The sequence below is a fragment of the Glycine soja genome, chromosome 17, assembly GCF_004193775.1.
Source record: "Glycine soja cultivar W05 chromosome 17, ASM419377v2, whole genome shotgun sequence".
NCBI lineage: Eukaryota > Viridiplantae > Streptophyta > Magnoliopsida > Fabales > Fabaceae > Glycine > Glycine soja.
In genome coordinates this window covers 1,237,287-1,265,045 of record NC_041018.1, presented here as the reverse complement: position 1 = coordinate 1,265,045, position 27,759 = coordinate 1,237,287, and the positions used below count along the sequence as shown (strand labels likewise).

The following is a 27,759-nucleotide window of genomic DNA, read 5'->3' as shown; positions in this document are numbered from 1 at the left end:
TTTTTTTTTGGTGAAATATGAAATTTGTACTGTCATTTGTAATTTAGGATATTTAAAAATGTGTTTAATATCTTCTATGTAAATATAATATTTGTTATATGTTTTTAAATTATTTTAGAAAATATATAAATATTTTGTATGATTTTTAATGCTTATATATCTCATTCATACACTAAATATTAATTTTACCTAAATAAATCTTGGTCTTCTCTAGTTTGCTTGCTTGCTCGTTTTGCTCGTGCCGATGTGCTTTTCCAATTTGCTCCGCACGAGTTAATATTTTGCCTCTAATACTATATGTTTTCTGCACCGATTCCACTATTTCAACATTGATAATCGATTGTGTATTCTGGAAACTTGATTTTTTTTTTATATTTTAATTATTTCATGTTGCTACGACAATTGATTGCAGGCATTAACAACCAATGTTTTCACCATATAACATGTTCTTCTGTAATAATTGATTGTGCATAATGAAAATAAAGATTGCACGATTCCTATTTGAGTGGATGGTGATAAATTTAATTTTGAATGAAATTAACTTTGAAACGATATGTTTATGTTTGGATGTTTTATTAAAAAACATCCAACACATGAGTTACTTGTCTTAATTCATGATAAATTTTGAATTATTTTTCAACTTAAATTTAAATATGTAAAAATATATTTAAAATTAATTTTATACTAGTAATCAATCTTGTAACACCAAATCAAACACACACTCCATGATTCCAGCATTGATAATTGATTATAGTCCATTTTTACATTGGAATAAGTATGAGAAATCAATTGTTTCGTATAAGAATGGATTGCTGTGGTTCTTTTAGATGCCCGCCACCATGGCTGGGTGAAGATTCTGCCTTATGGTCAGGCAGTTACGCAGATTGTAACATTCTATTTCAAATTGCCGCAGCTTGTGAGCAATGGGTTTCTGTCACATGATTATTTTATCTTATACAAAAAAGTGTAGCAACAACAATTATATTTAATTTTTGTTAGAATACTTAAACCATCACCCTTAATGTAGTTTTTTCTAATCATATTTTTTTTTATCTAAAAAATTCAAATCTAAGACTAAAATTAACATAATCTTGAAAACGTATTGGATTGGTTGGTTACAACGGTCTGATTAGAAACCAATCAGATGATTAGTCCATTAACTGTAAAAAATTGAACCATTTTAGACTCGAAAAAAAAAACAGTTCATACAGTAAAAAATGGGTAACAACTCTTAAGAAAATCGATAGACATAACTGATTTTATAGAATTAAAGTTCTTTATATAATTGTTCAAATTAAATAAATAGTTTTTTTATAAAAAAATATCTCGTGTAAAAAATACTTGTAATCTATAAAAGAAATTAAATAAAAACATGACTATAATTATTATTGTTTAATTTTCATTATATTTCACTAATTTTTCTTATAAAAATATACCAAACAGTCAACACACATTTATTTCACTTTATTTTTTTCGATAATTATATTAAAAACTAAGGCAGGGCAATTATTTTAAATTTAAAACATCACGATCACGAGAATAGTAAGAAAATATGATGTAATGTGTCAAGTGCAGTAAACAACTTACAGAGGGAAGCAACCCGTATTATACTGTGTTAGTTCCGATTTTTCTAAGACGACGAGATTGAATTTTGTTTTTGGAGGCACAAACACAACAAACAAAGTGAGATAAGATCAGATTCACAGGACACGACACGAACATTAATCTTAAACCCTTTATCATTTGAATGAACGAACGAGAACGACCATGTCTTTCTCGTGGACCTCTGCTCTCAATATCACTTTTCTACTTCTCCTCGTTGCTGCTGCTGTTGTTGCTTGTTTAACTCTCCCAGTTGACAAGGTTCCTGCTTTATTCAATTTCACTTCTGGGTTCATCTACTCCTTTATATTCATTTTTTTTTTTGTTTATATAAGAAAAAATATTTAGCTCTTTTAGTTCATTTTGTTGAAACTTGAAATGGGGTGGGAGCATTTTTGTTCAATTGATTAATATACTAGACACGCCGCTTTTGATTACTTTTTTATCTGCGGCTTCTTTCATGAAATGGGGTTTGAAGTTTGATGTTAATTGATTGTCTCATTACCCACATGAGGTAGGAAAATTTTCAAAGTTGTTTTTTGAATACGGGAATTTCAACTAACGGATAGTATAAGTAGCACCTTGGAAAATGGAAATTTTGTTTTTTGGATTCAAATTGTGAATTACCGGAAAAGAATAGAAGATAGCATCTTACGTGGCATTGCGAGCTTGTTTTAAATATAATGGGAATCCCCTCTCCCTTGTTTATGCATCTAAGTCACAATGCCACTTCAATAGTATTCTTCATTACAAGCACCACTTTTGAATTTCCATTCGCAACCATTCTGGTTGCGTGGAGATTTTGAATCTTTTACCCCTTTTTTTTTGCTCTATAGATTCTGAAGGACTTGTTGGAATGGATTGATCGTAATTTAGGGCCATGGGGTCCACTTGCTTTGTAAGTCTTTCATTTTTTTACATTAAAATTTCAATTTGGTGACTATCTCCTGTTGCATTTTAAAATATCATAATTGTGATACTTGTTTCTATTCATGTAAATTGCTTTAGTTTAGGCTGCAATTTTTAATGGTAATCGTTACAAGAGATTGTCACGTGCTTTCGTTAAAGTTTTATGTTAATCATAGTATCATGGAAAAGAATATTATATATGTATACATATACAAATGGGCATATTAAAATATCAAGATAACAACTGACTTGAATACGTGAATTTGTGAACTTATGTTTGGTTTGGTGATTTTCAGGATTGCTGCTTACATTCCTTTGACTGTCTTGTCTGTTCCAGCCTCTGTACTTACTGTAAGAATCTTCAATACCCTGACACAGTTCAATTTGTACTTCTTGTGATGTAATTCTCAACTACCTGTATAACACCTGTGACCTGTCTGCATTGTTGCTTACATTTGTTCTTTAAAAGAATTCTTTGGTATTTATGATTCTTACCTTTAAGAACGTGTAAATTTTTAAATTGAATTTGTCATGGGTCATCATTTACCTGTTAAAAATTCTTCAAACTAGGTAACATCGTTGCATTGTACTACTTTTTTGCTATAAAAATATATTCGTGTGTCCATAGTTTGATGTAAGTTCCAAATACCTCCATTTCTTAAATGATTCATTTATAATGTTAGTGTATAATAAAGTGTGTGCATTATAAACAGTTCACTCATTACTTTACATCTCCTTTGCAATATAACTGATGAAGAAGTAAACTTAATAAAGCAAAGGCAGAAATAATTTGTTGAGTCACTTTACCTGATACTTCAGCTTGGTGGTGGTTATCTATTTGGCCTTCCAATTGGCTTCATTGCTGACTCTATTGGTGCAACCGTTGGTGCTGTAGCTGCATTTCTTCTTGGTAGAACAGTAAGTTTTAAAGTTTCTCAATTATTAGTAGTTGCATGGTTGATTCACTTTTCAGTTCCCTAGTTGCTATTGAAAAGTTATGAATTTAAGTTTTTCTTAAGTACAACATGCTCTTTATCTGTTGCCATTTCTTCATTTGCCTTATTCTTGAAATTTTCAAAGCCTTCCAATTGTGCTGCTTCTTGCTCCACTTGTTTCTGTATAATGAATAATATAGTCATTTGTTTTCTGAGGTTATACATTCACATATTTCTCTATTTATGCAGATTGGGAAATCACTTGTTGTTTCTAGGTTGAAGGATTATCCACAGTTTAGATTAGTAACAATTGCAATTCAGAGATCTGGCTTTAAGGTTTGTAGACTAATAATAGTTGTCATGGACCAACTTTCTCCCAATAGCATAAGCTGTTAGATGAAGGAAAACGAATGATTTTTATTACATCTCTAACATCAAGTAATGTTTTTAAAAAAAAATTGTTGTGCTTTTGATGTTTATTTTCTAAGGTTCCCCTTGTATGTTCTTTTGGAATTCTTGTTTCTGATCTGGTTCAAGGTAGAGCAAGTGGGTCATGAAATTATGTATACTTTTAACATGACTTGAATTGTGAGGCACATGTTTATTTGCCTGTTGAAACAAACAAGAAATATACTTTCAGATTGAAATCCATCTTTATGTTGATCATTATTAATGAGTGACACCAAATCAGAAATCATCAGTAGTGTGGATGTCTCTTCTTTAGTGGAAGTGACCCACATCCAGTGGATAATTTGCTTTGCTCTACCTGCCCACCTTCCTATGGAGCCGTTGCACATAAATTACTCTTCGAATTGTTATGATTAATATTTCACAGAACTTTGGCTGACAGACTGTATCATTGTATCAGTACAACGGGAGAATAATATCCATCTGAAGCACCATGAACCAACCTTTGTCATATGAAATGCTGTCTACCCTCAAGTGTTTATAATATTTGCCATTCAGACATGACTTATTTATTGACAATTACCAATCATTGCTTAGGAAGGCGCTAGATCTTTGCTTAGTCCTATTTTCATGATATTGTGTTCCTTTATTCATTTTTCCCAACTGAATATCAGATTGTTTTAATTTCTCTATCCATCTTTACAGATTTCAATACTCCTTCGGCTTGCTCCATTTGTACCATTTAACATGTTAAATTACCTCCTATCTGTGACTCCTGTTCCATTAGGGGAGTACACACTGGCTTCTTGGTTAGGAATGATGGTATCTTCTTCATCTCTGATCAATTATACGGACGGTTACTCTTAAATATGAATTTCTGTTTTCTTGCATTACAAAATTCAAAATTGTTTAGAGTTAATTGGATATCTTCATGGTAGTCACTTATTTTTATGGTATATTAGAAAGAAAAAAAAAGGTGTTCTAAATGGTTTTCAACATTAAGATTAAGAAAAACATATGATTTATAGAAGAAATATATCTCTAAATGTTGTATGTTGTATATGTCCACACATGCATCTTATCTATAATCACATATTAGGATACAACAAAATAAGTCATATATACATAAAAATAAATCAAATCCGTAAATTGTGGTAACTACATTCTTGATTTCCAGTGTTAAATGTTTCCATATTTAACATGTATTAAATATGCTATCTAACATGATTAATGGAAAAACATGACAACTTTGGAGTTATCCAAGTTGTTCCTTTCAATTGTTTGTAGTGGCACATTGAAAGTATGTTGTGCACAGAAGTGGATACTATTAAACTTTAAAATGATTTGTGTAAAAATATTGAAAATTTGAGATCAATTGATTTAACAGGATATTGTGCTAATATTCGATCAACAAATGGATTCAACAAGTAATCAACCCTGTGATTTATATGCTAACTATGTTCTAGGAAGATAGTACATTAAATTAAGTTATTAAGAAAAGGAACTTTAAGTTTGATGTTTGTAAAGTATTAGTATATCACTATCTGCATCAGTTTTGATTTTGAAATTAGGTTTTGGGAAGCATATATCTTGGTATAGAATCATTTAATTCAACTTGTCTTTATCAAATAACCATTATATTGTAAGACTCATGATGCCATCATTGGTGTGACAAATTTTGTTTAACTAAACACAATGTACCTGTTTCTCTTTTGGATTTATTGTAGAAACTGTAGTTTGCACCATAAACTAAGGTCCATGTGTGACTATAGCTTACTAGATGGCATTCCAGCAGTGTCTTAATACCTTCAATATTGTTACTGTTGCAGCCAATAACACTGGCACTTGTATATGTTGGAACTACGTTCAAGGATCTATCAGATGTGACTCGTGGCTGGAGTGAGTTCTCAAAGACTCATTTGGTAAGAAATGATATCCTTTATTCCTTATATTAAAGAGCCTTTTAAGGGCTTTTTAAGCTTTGCCTTTTATCTTTTTTCTGATGAACTTCTAAGAGACCCTGGAGAGTGCAATCTTTTGATTGGATCTAATAGGTGAGCTGTACCTCATATGTAACATATGTTTATTTCTCTTTTGGATGCAGCCTTGGATCATTTCTGGCCTGGTGATATCTGGTAAGTTATGTAGTTTCCCCACATAATATAGAATATGAAACTTTTATGCTCTATCCAGAAGTTTTTTTCTTTCTCTCTCCGGCATGTCTTGCTCCTCTTTTCTTTGCATTCGGGGTTTTGTAGCTTTGTATGCCGCCAGCTCAGTGCTGCAATGGCTGGGCAGCAGATGAGTGGGTGAGGTCTTAAGACTTGCATACTCTGTCCAGTGGCTCTATTTTGTACTCTCTTCGGTCCTTATTGTAAGGTCCAAATTAAAAGCGTGGCTTGGTCCTTATTATAATGGCCAATCTAAAATGTTCCCTGCATTAACTATTTTTTCACAAAAGTGCCCTTAATTAAAGTTAGTTCTAAAAATTATGTGACGGTAAGAGAAACATAACTCATTAATATTTGTTAGTTTCGTTCACAAAGGTAATTTTGGAAGAAAAAAAAATACTAATTTAGGACAAATTTAATGCACTCAACCAAATTAACTAATTTTCTTAATTCTGGTAAATTAGTTATTTGGACCTTATAAAAGGATCGGAGGGAGTTTTGCTGCTTGTTAAATTTTATGTAGCAGGCAGAAAGAAGATGACATAAAGTTTAAGCAGGCAAATGAATAGCCATTGTCTCAATTCCTTAGTTGGTTTATGCTTATATTGCTTTGGATTTTCAACAATATATGTGAATGTGGTGTAGTGAGAAAAGGCTTGGTCATTGTTGTATTTGGGAATGTGGTGATTTATGTCAGGAATCAAGATTTTCACCTAGATTAGTTCTGTTATTAACATGTTACTGTTATTTAGAATTAATGTGTGATGTAATGTGTTTCACGTGGTGATAGCTATATTAGATTGGAGAATCTATAGTTGATTATAGACCATAGTGAAAGATGAGATTTTTGTGCTTGGAAAAGTGGTTTAAGACCTAGAGTCCATTATTTTCTTTTAGGATCTTGCTAACCGGTGTCCTTAGGGCATTGGTGATAGAACTAATAGAAGAAAGTATTTATTGTAGAGATCATAGGAGAGTATAAAAAAAGTCATGGACAACGTAATTTTGCGCATTCCAGTAAAAACTTTTTTCCTTCTAGTTCCTTAACAAATGTTTTAAGGACATTAGTTAGCATTTGTCTTTCTTTTATTAGCCGGGCTGAAATATTGTTTTGGCTATGTGCAGTGGTTCTAATGATATGGGTTACTAAAGTTGCCAAGTCTGCTTTAGATGAAGCCTTGGCAGAATGTGAAGATATGAATGACACTGCATCTTCACCAGAGCTACCAATTGTCACTGAAACTTTAGTAGATCTCAATCAGCCTCTCATAAATAAGACAAACCAGGATGAAGACAATCTAAATTCCAGTGTGTAAATTCTTTCCCTACCCCCACCTTTTAAAGGCTATTCTTTTGTCTTTTTTAAAACAGTAGCTGCTAGTGCTGCTTATTTATGATTTGTACAGTTTTGGCATTAGAGGTGTAGTTTGTGACACAAATGGTTAATAATACAATCAAGATGACGTTATTGAATATGTTTAACGGCAGAAAAGTTCATATGAGCCATTCCTAATTTTACCAATGATTTTTGCTTTTTTACTCTGGACTGTGACTTGACGTTGGTGCTCGATAGTCGATAATGTCTGATACTCTTTCAATCTTGCATGTACAAACATTACTAATTCACCCGATTGCATTGTATTCTTACTTGGAAACCGATGGGTCAGGTGCTGGTGTAACAATATTCTTCATTGCTTTGACATGAATTACTCCTATTGATATTGCCATCATCGAGACACTTCTATGATGGAAAAGAAGTGATGCACTCATGAACTTCAATGCTCAAGTAGGTAAATGTTCAATTAAGGTGATGAGAATAGATTGAATATATCTTAGGGTATGCCCCTTTATATGGTGATCTACCATGATAAAATAAGGATATCATCCCATTTATATAAAGAAAATTGTTCCCTTTGATGAGACAAGGAAAGTGGGAAAGTAGGAAGGTCTTATCCTTATAAGGATAAATACATGACTCATGAGTTATAAAATCTTAGATGTATAAAACAGGCAAAAGTACAAAGTTGATGAATATTTTTATTAATATGGTTACTCAAAAATAGTTATATCTCATAAAGCAAAGAGTAATGAAAATTTTACCATTATTTATGTATATTGAACCTCCCTAGTTATGTTTTTTTTTTTTTACTATACATTTATGTGTGGAGAATCTTGGTTTAGGTGGTTTGAGTTTGTATAGAGAAGGCATATAGAAATCTCAACAAGGAAAATAGATCAAATGTAGGGTAGTCAAGTCGTTAGTGGTACATGAATTGAAGACAAAGAAAAAACTAAAGACGGGACAATTAAGAAGTTAGACGTCACTAATTTGTTTATAACTAACAATAAAATATCATGACATCATTTGATTCATATAGTCAATTCTATCTAGTGAGAAAGATATTTGGTTGCTGTGGTTATTGTACATTTATGAAGAAAAGTAATAAATAATTTTGTATAGACAGAAATTATTAGCTTAGCAATGTTAATAATTTTGTACAAAGTCTGACAAAACATGACTGACAGCAACCAACACTAACTACCCTATATATCTATATGTTTTGTTCCAACTAACACCAAGAGCCTCAGGTCATACTCGTTACCAGGTTCCTTTTCTCACTCTGAATGGTAATAAAAAAAAAAGGGTCAAGAACTTGACCCATGAAAGTAAAAAGTTATGAGCTTAATGCACAACTAAGAGAAAAAGAAAAGCATTTCTTATCGCAGGTAATGTTATTTATTAAACTTGTATTAAATCAAAAGATAAAGTTGAGGCAACATCATATGAGACCTCATCATGAATCTTTGAGTGCGTATTACTGTTGCCAAATGCCAACAGCATCTTTTTCCCGTTCCCAAATAAACAAAGGAAAAGCAATTCTAGCAATTTTATATAATTTTGTCAGTACCAATAAACTTTTCCACTGTCTTCTTGTTGAATCTTGGCGTCTAAGGACCCTATCACTTCCTTGATGGAAGGGCCAAACAATATTCTGTCCTTGTGAGGTGTCTAAAGTGCAATGCTATTCCATAGCTTCAGAATCGAGAGACTCCTTGATTTTGCAAAGTAACTAAACTTTATCACAAAAAGCATAGTTTATGTGTTGGTTATATTATATACCTACTGAAGTTTCTATACCACAAAAACATATATTGCTTGGAAGTTAGTGGTCAAAGAGTCTCTCATGGGGAAAGTGCAAGGTTTTAGCCTTCTATCTTTTGGTGGCTGCTTTGATGGTTGTCGTGACCATACTCAAGGCTCTGGTTACGGAACAAGGATATGGAACCTCAGTGATCGACCAGTGGAGCTGCAAATAAGGGTGGGATCAATACTGAAGAAGATTCACACGTTGAAGCCGGGGTCTTCTAAAAGATTGAAATCTAAAAGCATATATAAGGCTTATATGCCTGGGAGGAGTGGCAGTGTCGGTGGTAGCTTGAAGAGCTTATTGTATTACTATGATGAAACATATCACCCTTATATTTGGATTCATGACACAGGGTGTCACTCCTTAAGGATGGCTAAGCAGCAGTATATTAGCCTTGAGGATCTGAGGGATTCTTCTGAGATCAAAGTCTTCTGGGATCATCAGAGAGGTTCTATATCAGTTCGTAAGAGAACAAGGCCAGATTTCTGCTGAATTTGAATTTCACTCCAAGCTTATTTTTCATGTTTGTTTGTCATGAGTTAGATATTTGGTTTTTTTATTTCATTCTGGGTTTCTCCATCCCCCCCCCCCTTTTCCATCATTGTATTGATAACAATAAGAATGAACTTCCTGATCACACTTGATGTTGTTTTTGTTATAATGTAGTTCTTTTTTCTGTTATGCTCTATGTCAATTGGGGAATGTTACAGATTGAAATAAGACGATTTGATAGACAAGAAACAAGATCAATGAATAATTGCTGAAACCAAAATCTTAATTTATTTCTTGTTCGGATGTCTTTGTACTGTAGGCAGAAATAAGAGATTGAGTAACGAGTAATGACACTTGTATGTAGCTCACTAGCAGTATACTGATTAGAAATTTGACTTAGGATTTCTAATCACTTTCTTACTTTTGCAAATTTTGTTGTGTAAAAATAAATACAGATTGGTTTATGTACAACAACAAAATCTTATCCTGAGATTGACTATAGGATATATGTAAGAAAAGTAAAAATTATCAGTGGGGTAATTTAAATGTGCCTATGAAAATTTAATAGTTTATCAGTAATCAAGAAAATATCTGCGTATTGGAAAAAGTTAAAGGCCGTTATACTAATACAAAACCAGCCCAAATAATAATCTTAAGATCTGAGTTTGGTATTTTTGTCATACAAACCAGGTATGAAACAACATTCTCAAATCTGGGGATCCCGGCAACTATTCCCTGGTATTGTGAATTGTGATCACCAAAAATTGCAATTATTAGAATTAATTGGCTTAAGATAAAAAAATATTAAATTGGATTCATTAATCAAATTGAAAAAAAATCTAGTTCAAAAAAAATACATCAAACAGAGAGGTGTTAAAACCCTTCTTCTGTTTTAATCACTAACATTATAACTATTATTGTTATAACTATTACAATCACTTTTACCACACCTGTTGTTATTAGTTTCATGGTTGTCACAAGTGTATTATCATTATTCCTATTATCTTGGCAAGGTTATTTTCACTAAAAAAGCTTAAACAAAAAAAGCAACAAATAATTTATGTAATTTAGATATGATATTTGTGTTTGAAATTTAAAAAGTACCAAAATTTGAAATTAAAAAATAGTATACGACTTTATTTTTTAATTTAAAACAAACAGTCATGCATAAGCAATCAATATTTATTATTCATAGGTAACTAGTTATTTAAAATACGGAGTCAATTGGTGTGGCTCAATTGGTTATAGATACTAAGCTTAGAGGAGAATGAATTCAATTTTCACATTTAGCAAAAAAAAAAACAAAACTTAAAATGTAAGTAAGTCTTAAATCAAATATTAATCCTATAGTCCATTATCCATATGGTTGGTTTACTTTGCAAATAAAATATATTGAAAATGAAAGGATGAAAACTTGAACAATACCCAAAGTGTGAATCTGAAGCCAAAGTGTTAATTAAGTTGTTACAACAAAAATGATTTAAAAAATATGGATAGGTGGAGTTGTATATGATCCAAGCAAAGCAAAGAAGGTAAAGGAAAGTAATAAAAATTGGTGATTGGTTGAAGAGAGAATAATGTGAATGGTGGCAGGCAGCAATGGCAGCTCCTAAGAATCATTGGATCTGCTGCTGACACCTATCTAATCTATTGTTTCCTTCTTTCTCTGTTTCCTAAAACAACAAACAGCAGCAGTTTCTGGTTGGGATGGGAATTTCATGGAGTAATAGTAACAGTAACAGTAGCAGCAGAAGAAGAAGAAACACTTACTTTCATCCTCATCCTCCACCCCCTTACTATTACCATCCACTGCCGCCACCGCCACAAGGTTACTTTGTTGCCTCAACCAACCCTTCTGCTTCTACCACCACCGGCTACGTTGGTCCTCCTCCTCCTCCTACTCAGTATTACCCAAATGGCTTCACTGCCAATTCCGTGATGCCAAATCAGGGTGGAAGTGGAATCCATGCTTCGCCACCCCCCTATGTTCATCATCAAGCCACTAAGAAGATAAGGAATGATGTGAATTAGCATAAACACACTCTGCGCCTCCACCTAGATCCTAACAATCCAGATCACCACTTGATTTCCTTTTATTTTGATGCCCTCTATGATTGCAGGTAATCCCTCCCACTTCTCTCTCTCACTCAACTGAGAGTGTATTCAGAGTCCTGCGTCATTGTATTTTTAACATTCAAAATAATATCTTTCTACTTGATACGTGTATAATTCATTCTTTTATTGCTCATTTCTCAAGTTTGCTCATTGGCAATATACTTACCTATGCATCATTCTGTATGTAAACAGCCCTGTACAACAATGTTCACAGTTATAATTGTGTATGCTCTGATTATGACAAGTTTCATTTCAAAGTATAAAAAACAATGTTGCATTGTCTGACTTACCCAAACAAATTCACATGCCAGTGAAAGAACTGTTTGAAACCACAATTTATGATTTAGAGTTGCAGTCTGTTTGATTGATTCATTATTTTAAATTGATTGCTCTGAATGAATATCAAATGTATATGATGTAACATTTTCGGCTTGTTTAACTTTTATACTCCTTTCTTTAGTAACGGGCAGCATTACGATCTTCTACTTGGCCAAAGAAGAAGAAAAATGTTGGTTTATTCCACTTTTTCCTGATGTGTTTGAGCCAATCACATTCCCCTTTCAAAAAGGAGCTGGCCAGAAATTTTGTCAGCCTTCTGGAACAGGCATTGACCTAGGTTTTTTTGAGTTGGATGATCTTTCTCGGCCCTCACCCGAAGAAGATGTGTTTTCCCTGGTTATATGTGCTGAAACTACTAGTAATTTCGTAATAGTTACATCCAGGTAAAAGTAGTTAGGCAGATTCTGTGGATTGATGACGTTCGTTATGAGCTGAGTTATATGGAATAGGAAGTTCAACAGCAGCAGATTTTGATGATAATGATCCTGGGAAGGAGTGTGTGATATGCATGACTGAACCCAAGGACACTGCTGTCTTAACCTGCCGACATATGGTATGATATCTTTGTCAAACCAGCTTATATGTGTTGTTGAATGTTAATACTCAGCTTCAACTTTCAAGCAATAAATACATCTAAAGGTCATAGTATTATGTACAAATGATGATTCATGCACACATGCCACAACCTTACCATCATTCTGTGTCTGAAAATAAAGGTCATTTGTTAATATTTCTAAAATACTATCATGGTTTTCCTGTTGATCCCTATATTACCTGAATATTTCTTTTCTTCCTCTCCCTAGCTGTCATCTGATCATTCATGTATTGTTCAAAACTGTAGAATGCAATGTTATTTGTCTGCACTCTGTACAATAATACTTGTTCAGATGGAGAGCAGGAATATAATACTTGTTCAGTGGATTTATATGTGTATATGTGTATTATGCTGTTATTTCACATCATGTGTATATGTGTATTATGCTGCATTACATATTCATTTCACTACTTTGATTATTCTCTGATTACATCTGTTGTATTTTCCAGTGTATGTGCGGTGATTGTGCCAAGGCTTTGCGGCCTCAATCAAATAAATGCCTGATATGTCGTCAACCAATTGAGGAACTTATAGAGATCAAGATAAACAATGGCAATCAGTGACAGGTTTTTGCCTGATGCGAAGCTGAATTGCATGACATTTTTATTTTCTTTTTGTAAATTGCAGTCAACAATCTGTTTATAGTTCATAAGTAATATGATCAAAGAGGGGAAAAAAAAGATCTTATGTGCTTTTACTATTATTGAATGCTACTCTCGTGTCATCAATATTTGTACAGATTATTTTTTTTTCATTTTTCTGTGAGTGATATTTAAGATAGGATCATTTGTAGGCCTGATTTGGTTAGCAGGAAAACATTCATTATGTATCTTGAGGGTAAAGGTTCCTCTATTGAATTATGTTTGAAAGTTTTCAAGGTTAAATAATCATATAGTTATAGTGTTAGCGTTCTTGCTCTTCCTTTTATCTTTCTGAGGGGTTTAAAAACTTAGAACTTCTGATATTAAGTTCCTTTGCTGAAGTACTTGGTTTATCTCATGAGTGTGACGTAGGGAGTATAAAGAAAAAGAAAAGATTCTAGGTGTTGGATTCTTGTTCTTCTTTTCACTATCAAGAAGAAGAAGAGGGCCAAATAATATTGGCATACAAGGTACCGTTAACGTAGATGCAAAATCAGAATCTTTGAAGCTTGGAGAAGGCTTTCAGACATGAACTTTTGAACAAATAAAGATGTAAAAGTAAAACCGACGTTACAAGTCATTTTATTTGAAATCGGTTTTTCTATTCGAGTAGCATAAACCAACTGCTTATTTTTCATACCTTTACATAAAGAGATAAAATTAGAATCGGTAACTAAGTGAGTAACAGAGACATTCCATGTAAGACTTCTTAACTGCAGATTTTTTGTTGTGATTGTTGAGATGGGAAATTGATAACGAGGGAGTCAAATCAAACGAATAAAATTGAATTTTATTTTTCTTTTCCAGATAGGAGACTGGACTCTCTTAACTTCATGTTCAAAATTTGCATATCAAATACCTAGAATGAACGGAAATATCCTGCAGAGAGCCAGGTACAATAAAAACTGCAAAGAACGTATAAATCGTATTGCCCATAATTTTTAATGTTTGAAATAAAAAATTTGTACTATAAGCAGAGGATCGTAATTCATAACCCGCCTAGATGTATACTATAAGCTTTAATGATTATAATTCATTCAACATTTCAACTGTTAAAGCTGCGAACGAGGAAGCAGCGAATAAGTTAAGAAGATAGTTTCTGACCAAAATTCCTACGCATGTACATTCAGTTTAGAAATGATAACCACTGAAATTTTGAGAGTTTCAAGAAACTTATGGTTGTGGGCTTCATAATCATGTTCCATGCCCACAATACTCATTATTGCGTGGTAACTGCCTTCCTTGCAGTACACTTCTCAACCTTAGTTAAGGTGGTTTATAAGGCACCACAAGTTTGTCTCTGATCATCAATTTGTCTACAATTAGTAGCAAAAAAATTGAGATCAATGGAGAAATTAAGCCCAATTTTCCATAGATGAATAACAGTTTAGCCTAATTGCCACTCATTTGGTTCACTATAAAGAAACTTGAATTTATACTTATAGCCTATGATAACCGAGAAAAACAAGGAGGTCTAAACAGCAATCATAACACAAAATCCAAATTCAACCCAAATTAAAATGTGTATGTCTCTAAATCATATTCAACCCGCGTCAGGCAACCTTACTCTGCCAATCCTTTATTTTTCTTTACTTTCAGAGAAAAAATTTCACTTGTGGCCAGATAAGATTTTATGTGAAAGAGAAATATTCCTTGGATATTGTGGTTAAACGTAAGAGTTCTTCTCTTGTAAAACACATGCTTTCCTAGTACATGCTATTAGTTCTCAATGGGGGACATGGCCGGGGGGTGACCAACACTTTTACATATACGAATTAATTGACCTTTTTCAGAGCTATGGTCCAGCAAAAGAGAAAAGTTAAAAAAAAAAAATCAAGAAACCGAGTAAGGTGTCACCATACCATCCAAAGTTCATCAAAAACTTGCCTACAATTTCAAGACACCGACTCAATATATTTTGGTATCCTTTGCAATCTTTTACGAAGAAAGAAGCAGAAAGTTAACCTGGTCCAAGACCTCACAAAATGCCTGAATATACAGGCCAAGCAAAGCGGATGCATCTAGATATTCACATTTGTCCTTCAATTTGTTTGCCTGCATGCCCTTTAGCATTTGCTTTGTTGTAATGTATAATCTATAACAGTTTTTTTTAATTATTATTAAAGAAAGTTTAGGTGAGTTTTACTAGGATTAAAACAGATATCGAGGCTCAAAAAATATTTACAACAATAATTATAAATTATTCACCAATAAAATTGTCACCTCCTTAGCAAAAATTAAACTTACATCTTTTTAAGATATTAATACGTTTTTTTTACCCACTCAATCTCAACTTGTTGTTAATTTTTAACTATTTGGAATAATAGTAATAATTAAAGTGTATGAATTGAATTTGCATGATGTCTTCCAACTTGCGAGTAAGTAGAACAAAGGGTTGAATAGTACAAGAATCAAAACTTTCCCTTGTGGTCAAAGCTTCTCAACACCTACACTCCATTATTAATTTCCCATATCATACTAAAATCTAAAGCTATAGAAAAAGAGGCCATGTGTGAGATGCAACTACAACTGCCACTGTACTCTTTCTAGGTGAGGCTCAATAAATACTCCCTCCCTCAACCCATTTTTCATATTCTCTTTCTCTCTTATCAATCACTGTCCAAAGACCATGTGGTTGATCATGTGAGGCCTTCGACATAAATATGGTAATGGCTTTGCATGGCTGCCCAAGTCATACCCCAATCGAACTCTTGGTGACAGAATCCGTAAAACCCACATTCCAAATATAGATACCCCTATTAAACTCTCAAAAAATTACCCATCATTTCTTCACTTATATGATAAAAGTTATGATATGATATATAGTCGTGCCAGTCACAATCATACATACGAAAGTTCTTTTAAACATTTTTTTTTTCTGGTGGGATGAATTTGGTGGTGTTTGAGGTCATAAAAAGTCCACACTAGATCCACCATATGACCATATATCAAACACAAACCTTTAGCATTTAATGCTCAAATTAAGCTCTTTGTGCTTGTAGTAACACTTAATAATAAACTATATGCACAACTAACTGGCACTCGTAAAAAGGCCCATGTCTTGATATAAAATTAAGTCTGATGTCTCTTTCTTTAAACCAAGGGTGAGGAAAACCAATTTGCTATGTTTCCTTTGTATGTCTCCACCGTTCAAATACTCTTTGACGGGTAAAGTGACATGTTCAAAGAGATAAAGGGGAGAAAAAAAAAGCCACAAGGACTTGATCACGATTTAGGCTTTAAGAATGGCAACAATAATTTGCTAGGGAACAGAATGAAGAAAAAAACAAGAAACCTAGAAGGTGATTCATCGAGGGTTAGCTAGTTTTTGGTTGCTTTCTTTCACCTAATTTGCTGCTAAAGTAGTGATTTAATCAGCTTAACTTTTTTATTATTAGTTGCAAACATGCATGACCTATATTTGCTTTATAAAAGCCCATAAAACATGACCGGCTAAAACTCCGTTTTCATTTCACACAAGTTTGGCACCAACACAAAGGAAAAGGGCCCATAAATTCTGGCAGTCCCTCGGTATTCCATATGCGGCGGTTTTTACTTTTTCTACCAAACATATAATTATAACATTCATAATGTGTATTTCATTTTTCTCCTTCCAGAATAACATACATAACTGCCTTCCATTAGGTTGAGGCCACCCTTCGGATAAAACATAGCATATATCAATTCACACGGAACATTTCCTTCATTTGTTCATAATCAAGTACCAACAAAGGAGACTTCATGTTTAAACATTTAAACCCTTTGTTTTTCTTTTGGTACGTAACATTAATTAGATGCTTAAAACAAGGTGCAGTTGCTTTTGCAGTTTTGCTCATAATAAATTGAGTGAGTACTGTATATTTGTTTTTTCTTATCCATAAGAATCAAATACAAATATCAAAAGTCTACTAAACCAATTGTATATTTGAGTTAACTCATTTTAAATAAATATTTACTTTTTTAATTAATTTGTTGAAAGAATTTTTTAATAGTAAGTGTTATTTTTCTTACATGATATAGATAGAAGTCTTTCTTTATGCCAAAAGATATTTACGTATTTAAAAACATTTATAAATCGCTTTCTCAAGGTAAGGATAAAAGAGAGAAACTCAATCGAAAGCATAGATTTCGGAATATGAGTAGAAAAACTAGTTAAAGCCTAAACTAAAGTATAGACAAAAAACGGTAGAAATAATTATGTACTGTTTGATAATGATGTTAGTAAATACGTGGAACTACCATGCCCTAAGTATTTAATGTTATTTCAAAGGGAATTGAGAAGTGTCTACTGGTGCCTGCTGGTGTTTGATAAGGATTTTTTTTTTTTTTAAGGATTTGATAAGGATGTTATTCAGTTAAAAACGATTATCCACGATCTATTGCAGAAGTGTCAAATCCTTGTAAGCAACAGGCATGAATCAGTTCAGTACCTAACCAATAATTTCAAAAGAGAAGGTAAATAAATGGTTTAAGAAAAAACTAACAGCTATGTAGTAGATGTATGTGTGTGTGTGGTGTATGTTAATCAAACGAATTTTGCATAGGATAATTTCGATAAATTACAAATTCCTCAAAAGATAAATTACAGCAACCTATTAATGGAGGTATACTGTTTTTTCTTTATATAGAAATTGCTATGCACTTTTCCTAAAATAGGATGTTTGTGTGTTACTCTTATGAAATTTAGTTTTACTATGTTAATGACTTCATGAAAGAGGAAAGAAACTTTTGCCATGATATTAATTATGATTCAAATTATTTCTGTAATTTGACATTATCAGTTGAATCGTAATATTTAACATAATTTTTAATTACTTGCACGTAATAACTTACGCGCTTGATTTTAAAAACTTAATTTTCTCTAAATATTAAGTGGTTGTTCCCACAAATCAGTACTGTATGAATTTTATCCAAGTTTACTTAACTCTACACGAATTGCTAAAAAAATAACTTTTAGATATCAAGGGTATAAGATAAGAAGAAGAAAATTGCACAGATTCTATTTTTTTTGTACAAGGTATATTCATGGCCAAATACAGATTTTAATTTAGCTTATTATAAAAAAATTCCTGAAGCTGTTAATATAAATGATTGCCAAAGAACGAAATAATTCCCATTTTTTAAAAAAAGGGAAAAAGAACATAGAGACTAAAAATAATATATATAAGATAGGAAAAAGTAATTACTTTGATATTAATCATCGTATAAATTATTTCTGCAATTTGACATTGCCAGATAATTCATAGCGTTTAACATAAATTATTGGTAAATTATTCTTTATTTCTCAAATCTAATTACAAAATCAATTGTGATTAAATTACTCATTTTTTGTTAGTGAGTTGGCTTATAGTATTTATACTAGAATATATAACTACGTTAAATAGTAAAAGAAAGTTTTGTTATGTATAGTAATTCTATGTGGCTTGAATAAAATTTATCTTATTATTTTACTATTATATTTCAAAATAATAAAAATATATGTTTTTTTTACATTGTAATGGGCATAATATTTTTTATACGAGACAATTTTGTTTTAGTAGTTGAGTAGAATTATTATGGGTAACAAATTTTTCTTCAAATATCTAAAGTAATTATATACCTAAAATTTGAACTCTAAATCACTACAATTGAAACAATTTTATTGTAGTTGATCCACACTCTTGTTAGTTGATAATGAATTAGAATGACAAAACTAATACGCAATATTAATTTACATAATAAAAGTATAACAGTTGCTTAAGTGTTTTTTTTTTCAATTTGAACTTAAATGGGAATATTTAAAGATACAATATAAAACTGATATTAGAATACATAATATCAAAAGAATATTATACTATAAAATTTATTAAAATATTTTATATTTACATAAAAATTACAAGAATTCAAAATTAATTAAAAACTAAAAGTATAATTTTATGTTAGTAAAATAAAATAATTATATAAAAATAAAATATAAATATATTCATTTATGTCATTTATATTTATCATCTACTTTAATTTATAATTTCAACAAAAAATATAATTTAATAAATTAACTTAATAGTTCCTAATTAAAACTTTTAGTTACTAAGTAATTTTTTAACTTTCAAACTAATAAGCTATTTTTGTCGGATAATAGTATAATGAATAATCTTTATGTGTGCACTTTTAAGTTGGAAGGTGCATAATTTTAATCACTATCAACTCTTTTTGTGAAGATAAAGGGCATGAAGTTTTTATTTATTTATTAGCTTTATAATTGTTTTTCCCCGATATTATGAATGTTCCTCACTCTATTAGGTTAGAGATAATTTTATCTTGCAGTTTGTGATTATTACTAATCTAAAGGAATTCATCTAGATAAGAATCAAATATATATATATATATATATATATATATACATTTTTTAAATAGATCATTCTCATTTCGGTAAACGCAATAATCTTTTCTTACCGTCTGTTTCATTACATTTAATCATAATGAATTTTTTAATGAATATAGCTAATATTAATTATTTATTCGATATCTTTGTTGAATAATTTTAATTGATAGAGAACGTTAACTCATAACCAATAGAATAAATGTAAAAATAGAGCTATACTTCAGTAACTTTTTAAAGTGAAATTAAATACTGACATTTGAAGAGAAACACGGATATAGAAATGTCATATTTTGGGGGGAACATAATAAATATCATGGTCATATGTAACATGACACTTTTTTTTTTAGAAGTGTAACATGACACTTAAAAATATAAACTTTGTTCAATATTTTTTATAGAAAAAATCAAATTACTGAAAGACATGTTCCTTTTTAATGTTAAAAAAACTATCAACCTCAACAAAGATTAAATTTATAATAAAATTTACATATCAGTTGTTAATAAGAAAAATATGATTGTCAAACTCAAGTCACAGTTCATTTGAGCAGTAGACTTGACCGTATGTGTACCCCTCTTGACATTTTTAACATACTATTTCTAATTTAGTGTTTATATTGTTTCAGATAAGATAAGATGAACAAATCCCCATCGTTCTCTATAAAGCAATTCCGTTGTTTGCCAAAAATAGAACTTTTGTTAGGCTCTATAAAAAAATATAAAAAAAAACTTTTGTTAGTCGAATTGAATATGGAATTCAATCTTCAATAAAATAGATATACAATCTAACCGAAGCAATAAATATAATTTTCTGATACGTAGGTTTTGTTTAGGATTTGGTCTAAAAAAAAGGTTTTCTTTTGGATTGAACAAATTAGGGTTTTTTTTAAACAAACAAATTAGGAAAATTAAAGAGTTTTTACTTAATTTATTTAGATTCATGAAATAACATATGGTTCTTATAACTTTTTTTTAACTTTTTTTAATAATTTAATGCATGTCATAAGTTTATTTTTAAATTACGATAGGAGAATTTATTGAATAAAATACGAACCAAATTATTTATTTAAATACATTCTTATTATGTGTTTATTTTTATTTAATTTTTTAAATTATTCCGAACAAAAAAAAGTATGAAGAATTATTAAAAGACAATATTTTCTTAAAAATGTTAAAATAAACAGACCATTACTTATTCACTCCCATGTGTTTTTGCCTATTTTACAAAACAAAGATAAATATATGTTAATTAGCATTCTAGAGAAATTAGTTAAGAAATTAAAAAATATTATTTTATTACAATATACGTATTTTACGATAATTTATAATACATTACCCATCTAGTACAGTATTTAATAAGAAAAAATATTACTCGAGTATTAATTTCTTAATTGACATACTTAAATGCAAGTTAATAAGACTTTTAAAGAAATGTTAGACCGGATGGAGATTGAAAATAGATAAATTATGGAATAATTAAATTTCTAATGTTGTTGTTTAGCTGCAAAAAATCATTAATTATAAAAAAATATATAGAAATAAGTTCCCTAGAAAATGTGGATTGATGTTTCAAAAAGGTAGTTCCCTAGAAAATGAAAAAGAATACAAGTTTAAAGAGTTGAGAATTGGTAGATTAAAATCATGGGACGTTACAGTTTACTTCACAGGTGATGGCATATTTTATGAGTAAGTTACAAGAAAATACACCTATAGAAGAGCAAATTCAGCTGAGTGTTGAGAGAAGTTGTGCAAATGTACCAGAATGCAGTTATAGAAAAAGGTAATTTACTAGATATACTCCCCATTATATGTGATTAAGTTAATTGTATCATCTCCCAATTGGGTTTAAAAATCTGACAAAGTTCATTCACATTTGGTGATAATTATTACACTAGACTTTAAAAAAACAAATCTCACATCAGATATACTCGGGCATTCTCTCTCTTCCCGTAGCTAGATTTTTTTCATAGCAAAATGCCAATAAATAAAGGCAGCAAACAAAGATCAAACGCTTGGAGGAATCATTCACCATTTTTCTCTGTTCTGTTCTGCTTTGCCCCTCCTTTCTCCCAATGACTACTCACCATTCTCTCTCTTTCCAACTCTGAGCCTCGCTCGTTAGCTAGGCTCCCTGTCTCTTCTCGGAGACCCACAAAACCATTTCTTATTTATTTCCTTCTCAAACAAAGAACTTCTATTTCCCCTTGCTGCTCACTGCTCACTGCTCAGATCTATTATTACTCAAGTCACAACCTTTTTGTTCCGTTGGCGGTGTGAGAGATGAGTAAAGAAGAATTCTTGAAGATACAGGTAACCAATCCATCTTCGCATCCTCCATGTTTTTCGTTCCTAATTGATCTGGTTTTGGACATTTGTGATAAAATAACTAGTCTTGTCACGTTTCAGTTTCTTTCTTTTTTGTTGAATATGAAACCCTGTGTTTATTCTGTTTCGGATTGTGGGATTGCTTGTGCATGCAGAAATGTGTTCTTAAAGTGAACATACACTGTGACGGGTGCAAGCACAAAGTGAAGAAAATCTTGCAGAAAATTGATGGTATATCAATTAACACATACATTAGTCACTTACCCCTTTGTGATTTCACATTTGCTTTCTCTCTCTCTCTCTCTCTCTCTCTCTTTTGCATTTCATTTATTGTCATGTGAAGAAGAAAAAAAACCAAAATCTCATATCATGTTGTCAACCAAATCTTGAATATGCGGTGCGTTTGTTCGTTCGTTCACAGGGGTGTTTACCACAGAGATAGATGCTGAACAAGGGAAGGTGACGGTTTCAGGGAATGTGGACCCCAACGTTCTCATCAAGAAGCTTACAAAATCAGGGAAACATGCAAAACTCTGGGGTGCACCTAAACCCAACAACAACAATAATCATAATCATAATAACCAGAACCACCTTGCCGACCAGTTTAAGAACATGCATATTAACCACCACAAAGATGCTGGAGGAAATCACAACAACAAAGGCCAGCATCAGATTCAGAACCAACCCAAAGGTGGTGGTGGAAATAACCAACCCAAAGGAGGTAGTGGTGGTGGTGGTGGTCAACAACAAGGACCAACTCCTCAGCAACAACTTCAGCTGCAGCTCCAACAGCAGCAACGGCTACAGCAACAGCTGGAACAACTTCATCGGATGAAAGGACTTCAAGATCTGAACCTCCCTCAATTCAAGGACCTGAAACTAACCCCTCACAATCCCAATCTCAACCCCAACGCCAAAGCCGTTAAGTTTGATATCCCTGAGGAAGATGACGACTTCACCGACGACGAATTGGATGATTTTGACGATGACTTCGACGACTTTGACGACGACTTCGATGATGATGAAATGGACGACCTTCCTCCTAGTAAAATGAAACTACCGCCCATGATGATGAATGCTCCTCCCAAGGGTGCCAGTAATGGCGGTGATGGGAAGAAAGGAGGAGGACCCGTTCCTGTTCCTGTTCAGGTGCATGGAATCCCCGGCAATGGAGGAGGAAAGAAAGGTGGTGGTGGTGGTGGAAACAATCAGAACCAAGGTGGAGGTAACAAAAACAATGGTGGTAAAAATGGAGGTGGTGCACCGGAGGGTAAACATGGTGGTGGTGGTGGAGGAGGAAACAAGAATGGTAACGGTAACAATGGAGCGGGTAACAACAATAACAACGGGGGTAAAAAAGGAAATCCAATGGGTGGAGTTGGTGTTCAACCTATGAACGGTGGATTTCAAAACATGGGTGGTGATGGTGGTCCCCAGGTTATGATGTCTGGGCGTAATGTGGGGCCCATGAGCATGCCAATGCCCAACATCCCCGCCGTTCAAGGGCTTCCGGCCGGCCCCGTCAACGGCGGTGGGTACTTTCAAGGCGCAGGTCCCGAAGCCATGCCCGGAAACCCATTCCACCAGCAACAGCAGCAGCAGCAGCAGCAACAACAGTTACAGCAACAGCAACAGTACATGGCTGCGATGATGAACCAACAACGCGCAATCGGAAACGACAGATTCCAGCCAATGATGTACGCGCGGCCCCCTCCTGCTGTCAATTATATGTACCCTCCATACCCTTACCCTCCTCCAGATCCCTACACCCACTTTTTCAGCGATGAGAACACCTCAAGCTGCAATGTTATGTGAGTCATGGATCCGATGCTGGCGGTGCAAGCTTCTGATTTCTAATGCAAATGAGTTTTTAAATTCTATTATGATTTTCCATTTTTCCTTCATCCCCTTTATTCCTCTAAGTTAAAATTAGGGGTTTAGTTCACCATAGGGGGACTAGTTTATAGATTTTATGATACTATCATTATTATTATTGTTATAAGATTTTGAGTAGTAGTAGTACTGTGATAAGGTAATATGTCTATATGTGTTTATATGTTGCAAACAGAAATAAAAATCATTTCAGAATAGTTCAAAAGAGAGAGAGAGAATGGGATGTTAGCTCGATTCCCATCTGTATTGCACAGTTATCTTCGGAAGCACTATTTTTATTTTATTTTAATATGTCTTATCTTCTGGCATGTGTGTGTCTGTGCATCATCGATCACCGTCGAAGATTTTTTTTCCTTGTTTTGCAATGTGTATGCGAGGGAAATCATGGATGTTTGTGTGGTGCGGTGCGGTGCAGAGAGTGAGTGAGGCAATTTACCCATTCGGGGCTGGACCCACACCAATACAGTCTTTTCTAATCTATTGTGATTATCAATTGGAGTGGGTGGGGGCCACTCAGTCGTACATCCCTTCCCCACGTATTGTGATGGACACAGAATTCATCTCGTGAAAAAATACTTGATTTATTATTATTAAAATTAGAATTTGGTATAGCCGAGATGAATTATTTGACTCAATGAGTGAAGACAACGGGAGAGAGAGCATGTAAAATGTGGGGTTGACTATAGAGCCGGTTGAGGTGTTCTGTTATTTAGCAAAGTGGAATATTTCCTTCACGAAATGGTAAGTTATTGGTAATGGCTAATTGGAGTGTTAGGATGGGCGAGTCTAGTAATGAAAGTTGAGAAGACTAAGCAATTGCATAAGTGGTGGAGAGTGTCAGAGAAAGAGCCCGGAAGAAGGTAGACGACACAGGAGCATTGGTTGTGTCCTGTGTGTGATAGAAGGGCTTTCTTGACACAGACAACTTAACTACTTTATATTTCTAAATATCTAACGGCGTTGACACTTTGCCACCTTTTTTGGGAACTGTATAGTCTTTTCTTTTCACCACTCTGCACAATGCACACACACAACTACACAAGACCAAGGCGGAAAGAAACTCAGACGCGGGTCCCACTCCATCATCATGATGCCCTCATCCCATCCATCCGTCTAATCTCTCATGATGTGGGTTCTACATTCAACTCATCATCAGAAATACTTCTAACGTACTTCATATTTACAAACACATTTTCTTACTTTTTTTATTAAAAAAAATTATAAAACTTTATGGGTTTCACAATTTTTTTTTGAGTTTTATTTATAATTTATCATAAATTTTAGCTAACAATTCCCCTAAAAAAAGATTACAATAAAATAGCGTCTTAATAAGTAGCATTCTTGAGTATTTGATTGATTTTAGTGAGTCGTGAGTACCGAATTGAAGTGCTCCACTTGAGTTGTTGGGTGGGTGAGGGATGAAGGAATGTGAATTATCTTATCTTTCAATTTCACTGTTAAAGCGTGTTCCATTAGATTATAGGATTTGGGTGTTTGGTGTGCTTACGCCAACTAGCGCTACAGACGAGTGCTGCTGCCTAAGAGAGCATTTAATGTGGGGGTACATCTCTCTGCTCATGCTCGGGATCCAAAAAATTTCCGTCCATTTGTTTGTCTACAAAGCTAGTATTATCCGCGTTTGGTTTAATCCTATTCTTCTTCCCGTTTGGGTTGGGATGAGGAGTCACATGAAAAATGCACGCAGATGAGGACACACACGAGCTATATGGTGCCCCAGGCTTTGGATCTATGCGGACGGCGCAAAGTTACGTAAAAACCTAACAACATAGTATGGGTCTGTTCCATTATTTTTGTTGTTAGTTACTTCCATTCAGTTCACACGTAATTTCTAACTTCACCTCTTAAAAGTTAACATCATATGACTTTTGTTCTTTTCTTTAACATGAAAACAAACGAAAAATTATTACATGGATTTAATTAATCTTCACATGACATGTAATTAAATTTATTAACATTTTCTTAAAAACTAAAAAATTATGTTATGTATCATATAAATATTGATCAAACCCATGAGCAAATCGTTATTTTAGATTACATATTTAATAGTTTCTTGAGAAATAAACCCCATTGAAACTTAAAAAAATACAATTAATAATGTGTTTGATTCGGACCATGATCATTTTTCTGTGTATTTTCAATATCAATTTTTCTTGCATATTAGATTGATATTGAATAAGACCAAATATAATTTCAAACACACACTATATTGGTGGAAAAATTAATTCAATAAATCATATGTATGTGTGTTGGAAGCAGTAAAAAAATGTGTTTTCAAAATCAAACAAAATTTTCAACTTCATTAATGAGTGAAAATATCATTGTTTAATCGTTAAGTTTACATAACCAACAAAAGTTTAATACGTTAGAAGAGACTAGTCTCACATATCATGACCGTGTCCAGTGTGTGATATTATCTCAAATAAGACTACTAACAAAAAAGATATATATGACAAACAAAAAAGGTTTACACTGCTTTTGACGTTTAAACAATTTCCAAAAAGAAAAAAAAATTACATTATTTTTTAACATTTAAACAACTTATATATATATATATATATATGGTTATCAAACTCTCGAGTTAACTTGTTAACTCTCTTATGAGTTTACGAATTTACTCTCTGAGTTGACTTGTATGTAAACAATCTTTTGAGTAGACGTCGGATAGATTTTATAAATTCAGTAGACTCTACAGTTTATTATTGAGTTAGCAAGTTAAAAAAATTAAATCAAAATGTAAGCCATTTTGAATTGTTTTCTTTTTGTTTAATATTGAACATACTTTCATTTAGTATTATTCTGGAATAAAAAAATCTTAGATTTAATAACATCATATCCTTATTCTTTAATAACATCAAATCCTCGCTGAAAATGATCTACCACTATTATAATATTTGCAAGTTATTATCTATTAATAATGCATTATTAAATTTGGTTATTTAAGTATTGTGAAATTTATAATTTACTATTTTGATTTAATTGGTATGTTATTTATAGATATTTTATTATTGTTTTTATATGAAATAAATTCTTGTGAGTTTATGAGTTAAGTTTATAAAATTATGATAAATTTACTTAAATTCTCGAGTTTGATAATATATATTATGGATGGGTTAATATCTCAAAATATCCAAAATCCTTAAAACTTACTTCGACCCAAATATTTGACTAACCTAATAAAATACTAATATAATGATGCACTTACGAACATTAAACCAGAAGTGTAAAATATATCAAGTAATGATTCCCCATACATCCATCCTCAAATGTGAAAAAGGAGTTTATCAATTCCTTGCAAACGAAAATGACATCACCAGCCAATGGATGAAACATAGTATAAAAGGAGTTTAATTATTTATTTAGTTTCTATAATTTTTAAATTTATTATTTTTAGTTTATACCGTTAATAAGTAATTTTTTAATACATAAAATTTATATTTTAGTTTTGAAAATGTCTCTATAGTTAAAATGTCGTTAAAAAAAATTAACAGTAAGAATTTTTTGAGAATTAAAATGTGTATTAAAAAATTTATTTATTAAATTTTATGAACTAAAAAATCTATTTATTACTTATAAGAACTAAAAGAATTAAATTTAAAAATTATAAAAATTAAATGAGTAATAAACTGTAAAAGGAGCAGGGAACAAAATTATAAAATAATCAACCTCCAATTTTCTCACCTCCTGACTCACTCGCATATGTACTTAAACGTCGAAGTTCTTATAAATAATACTCCAAATCCTCATCGGAGTTAGAGGAGACGACGAGATTCATATTAGCCGTAGAAATAGTAGCATTTGTGATTTTT

The 27,759-nt window shown here is 32.2% G+C and overlaps 3 protein-coding genes and 1 pseudogene across 3 annotated transcripts; all 4 read left to right on the top strand.

Moving 5' to 3' along the window:
- The first annotated feature begins 1,550 nt into the window (after window positions 1-1,550).
- LOC114394190 (TVP38/TMEM64 family membrane protein slr0305-like) lies at window positions 1,551-7,522 on the top strand. Its single transcript, XM_028355829.1, has 9 exons — window positions 1,551-1,863; window positions 2,439-2,500; window positions 2,808-2,862; window positions 3,331-3,429; window positions 3,696-3,782; window positions 4,560-4,676; window positions 5,684-5,776; window positions 5,959-5,989; window positions 7,151-7,522. Exons 1-9 carry the CDS (start codon window positions 1,768-1,770, stop codon window positions 7,339-7,341), a joined length of 831 nt encoding a protein of 276 aa, XP_028211630.1. The 5' UTR covers window positions 1,551-1,767; the 3' UTR covers window positions 7,342-7,522.
- A 1,418-nt stretch (window positions 7,523-8,940) lies between these two features.
- LOC114394192 lies at window positions 8,941-9,855 on the top strand. The gene has a single exon (XM_028355830.1). It carries the CDS (start codon window positions 9,211-9,213, stop codon window positions 9,664-9,666), a length of 456 nt encoding a protein of 151 aa, XP_028211631.1. The 5' UTR covers window positions 8,941-9,210; the 3' UTR covers window positions 9,667-9,855.
- A 1,272-nt stretch (window positions 9,856-11,127) lies between these two features.
- Window positions 11,128-13,633, top strand: LOC114394191 (annotated as a pseudogene).
- Window positions 13,634-21,459: 7,826 nt separating this feature from the next.
- LOC114393852 (heavy metal-associated isoprenylated plant protein 33-like) lies at window positions 21,460-24,137 on the top strand. The gene is made up of 3 exons (XM_028355313.1): window positions 21,460-22,024; window positions 22,195-22,270; window positions 22,461-24,137. The coding sequence occupies exons 1-3, from the start codon at window positions 21,995-21,997 to the stop codon at window positions 23,852-23,854; spliced, it is 1,500 nt and encodes a 499-aa protein (XP_028211114.1). The 5' UTR covers window positions 21,460-21,994; the 3' UTR covers window positions 23,855-24,137.
- Window positions 24,138-27,759: the final 3,622 nt, after the last annotated feature.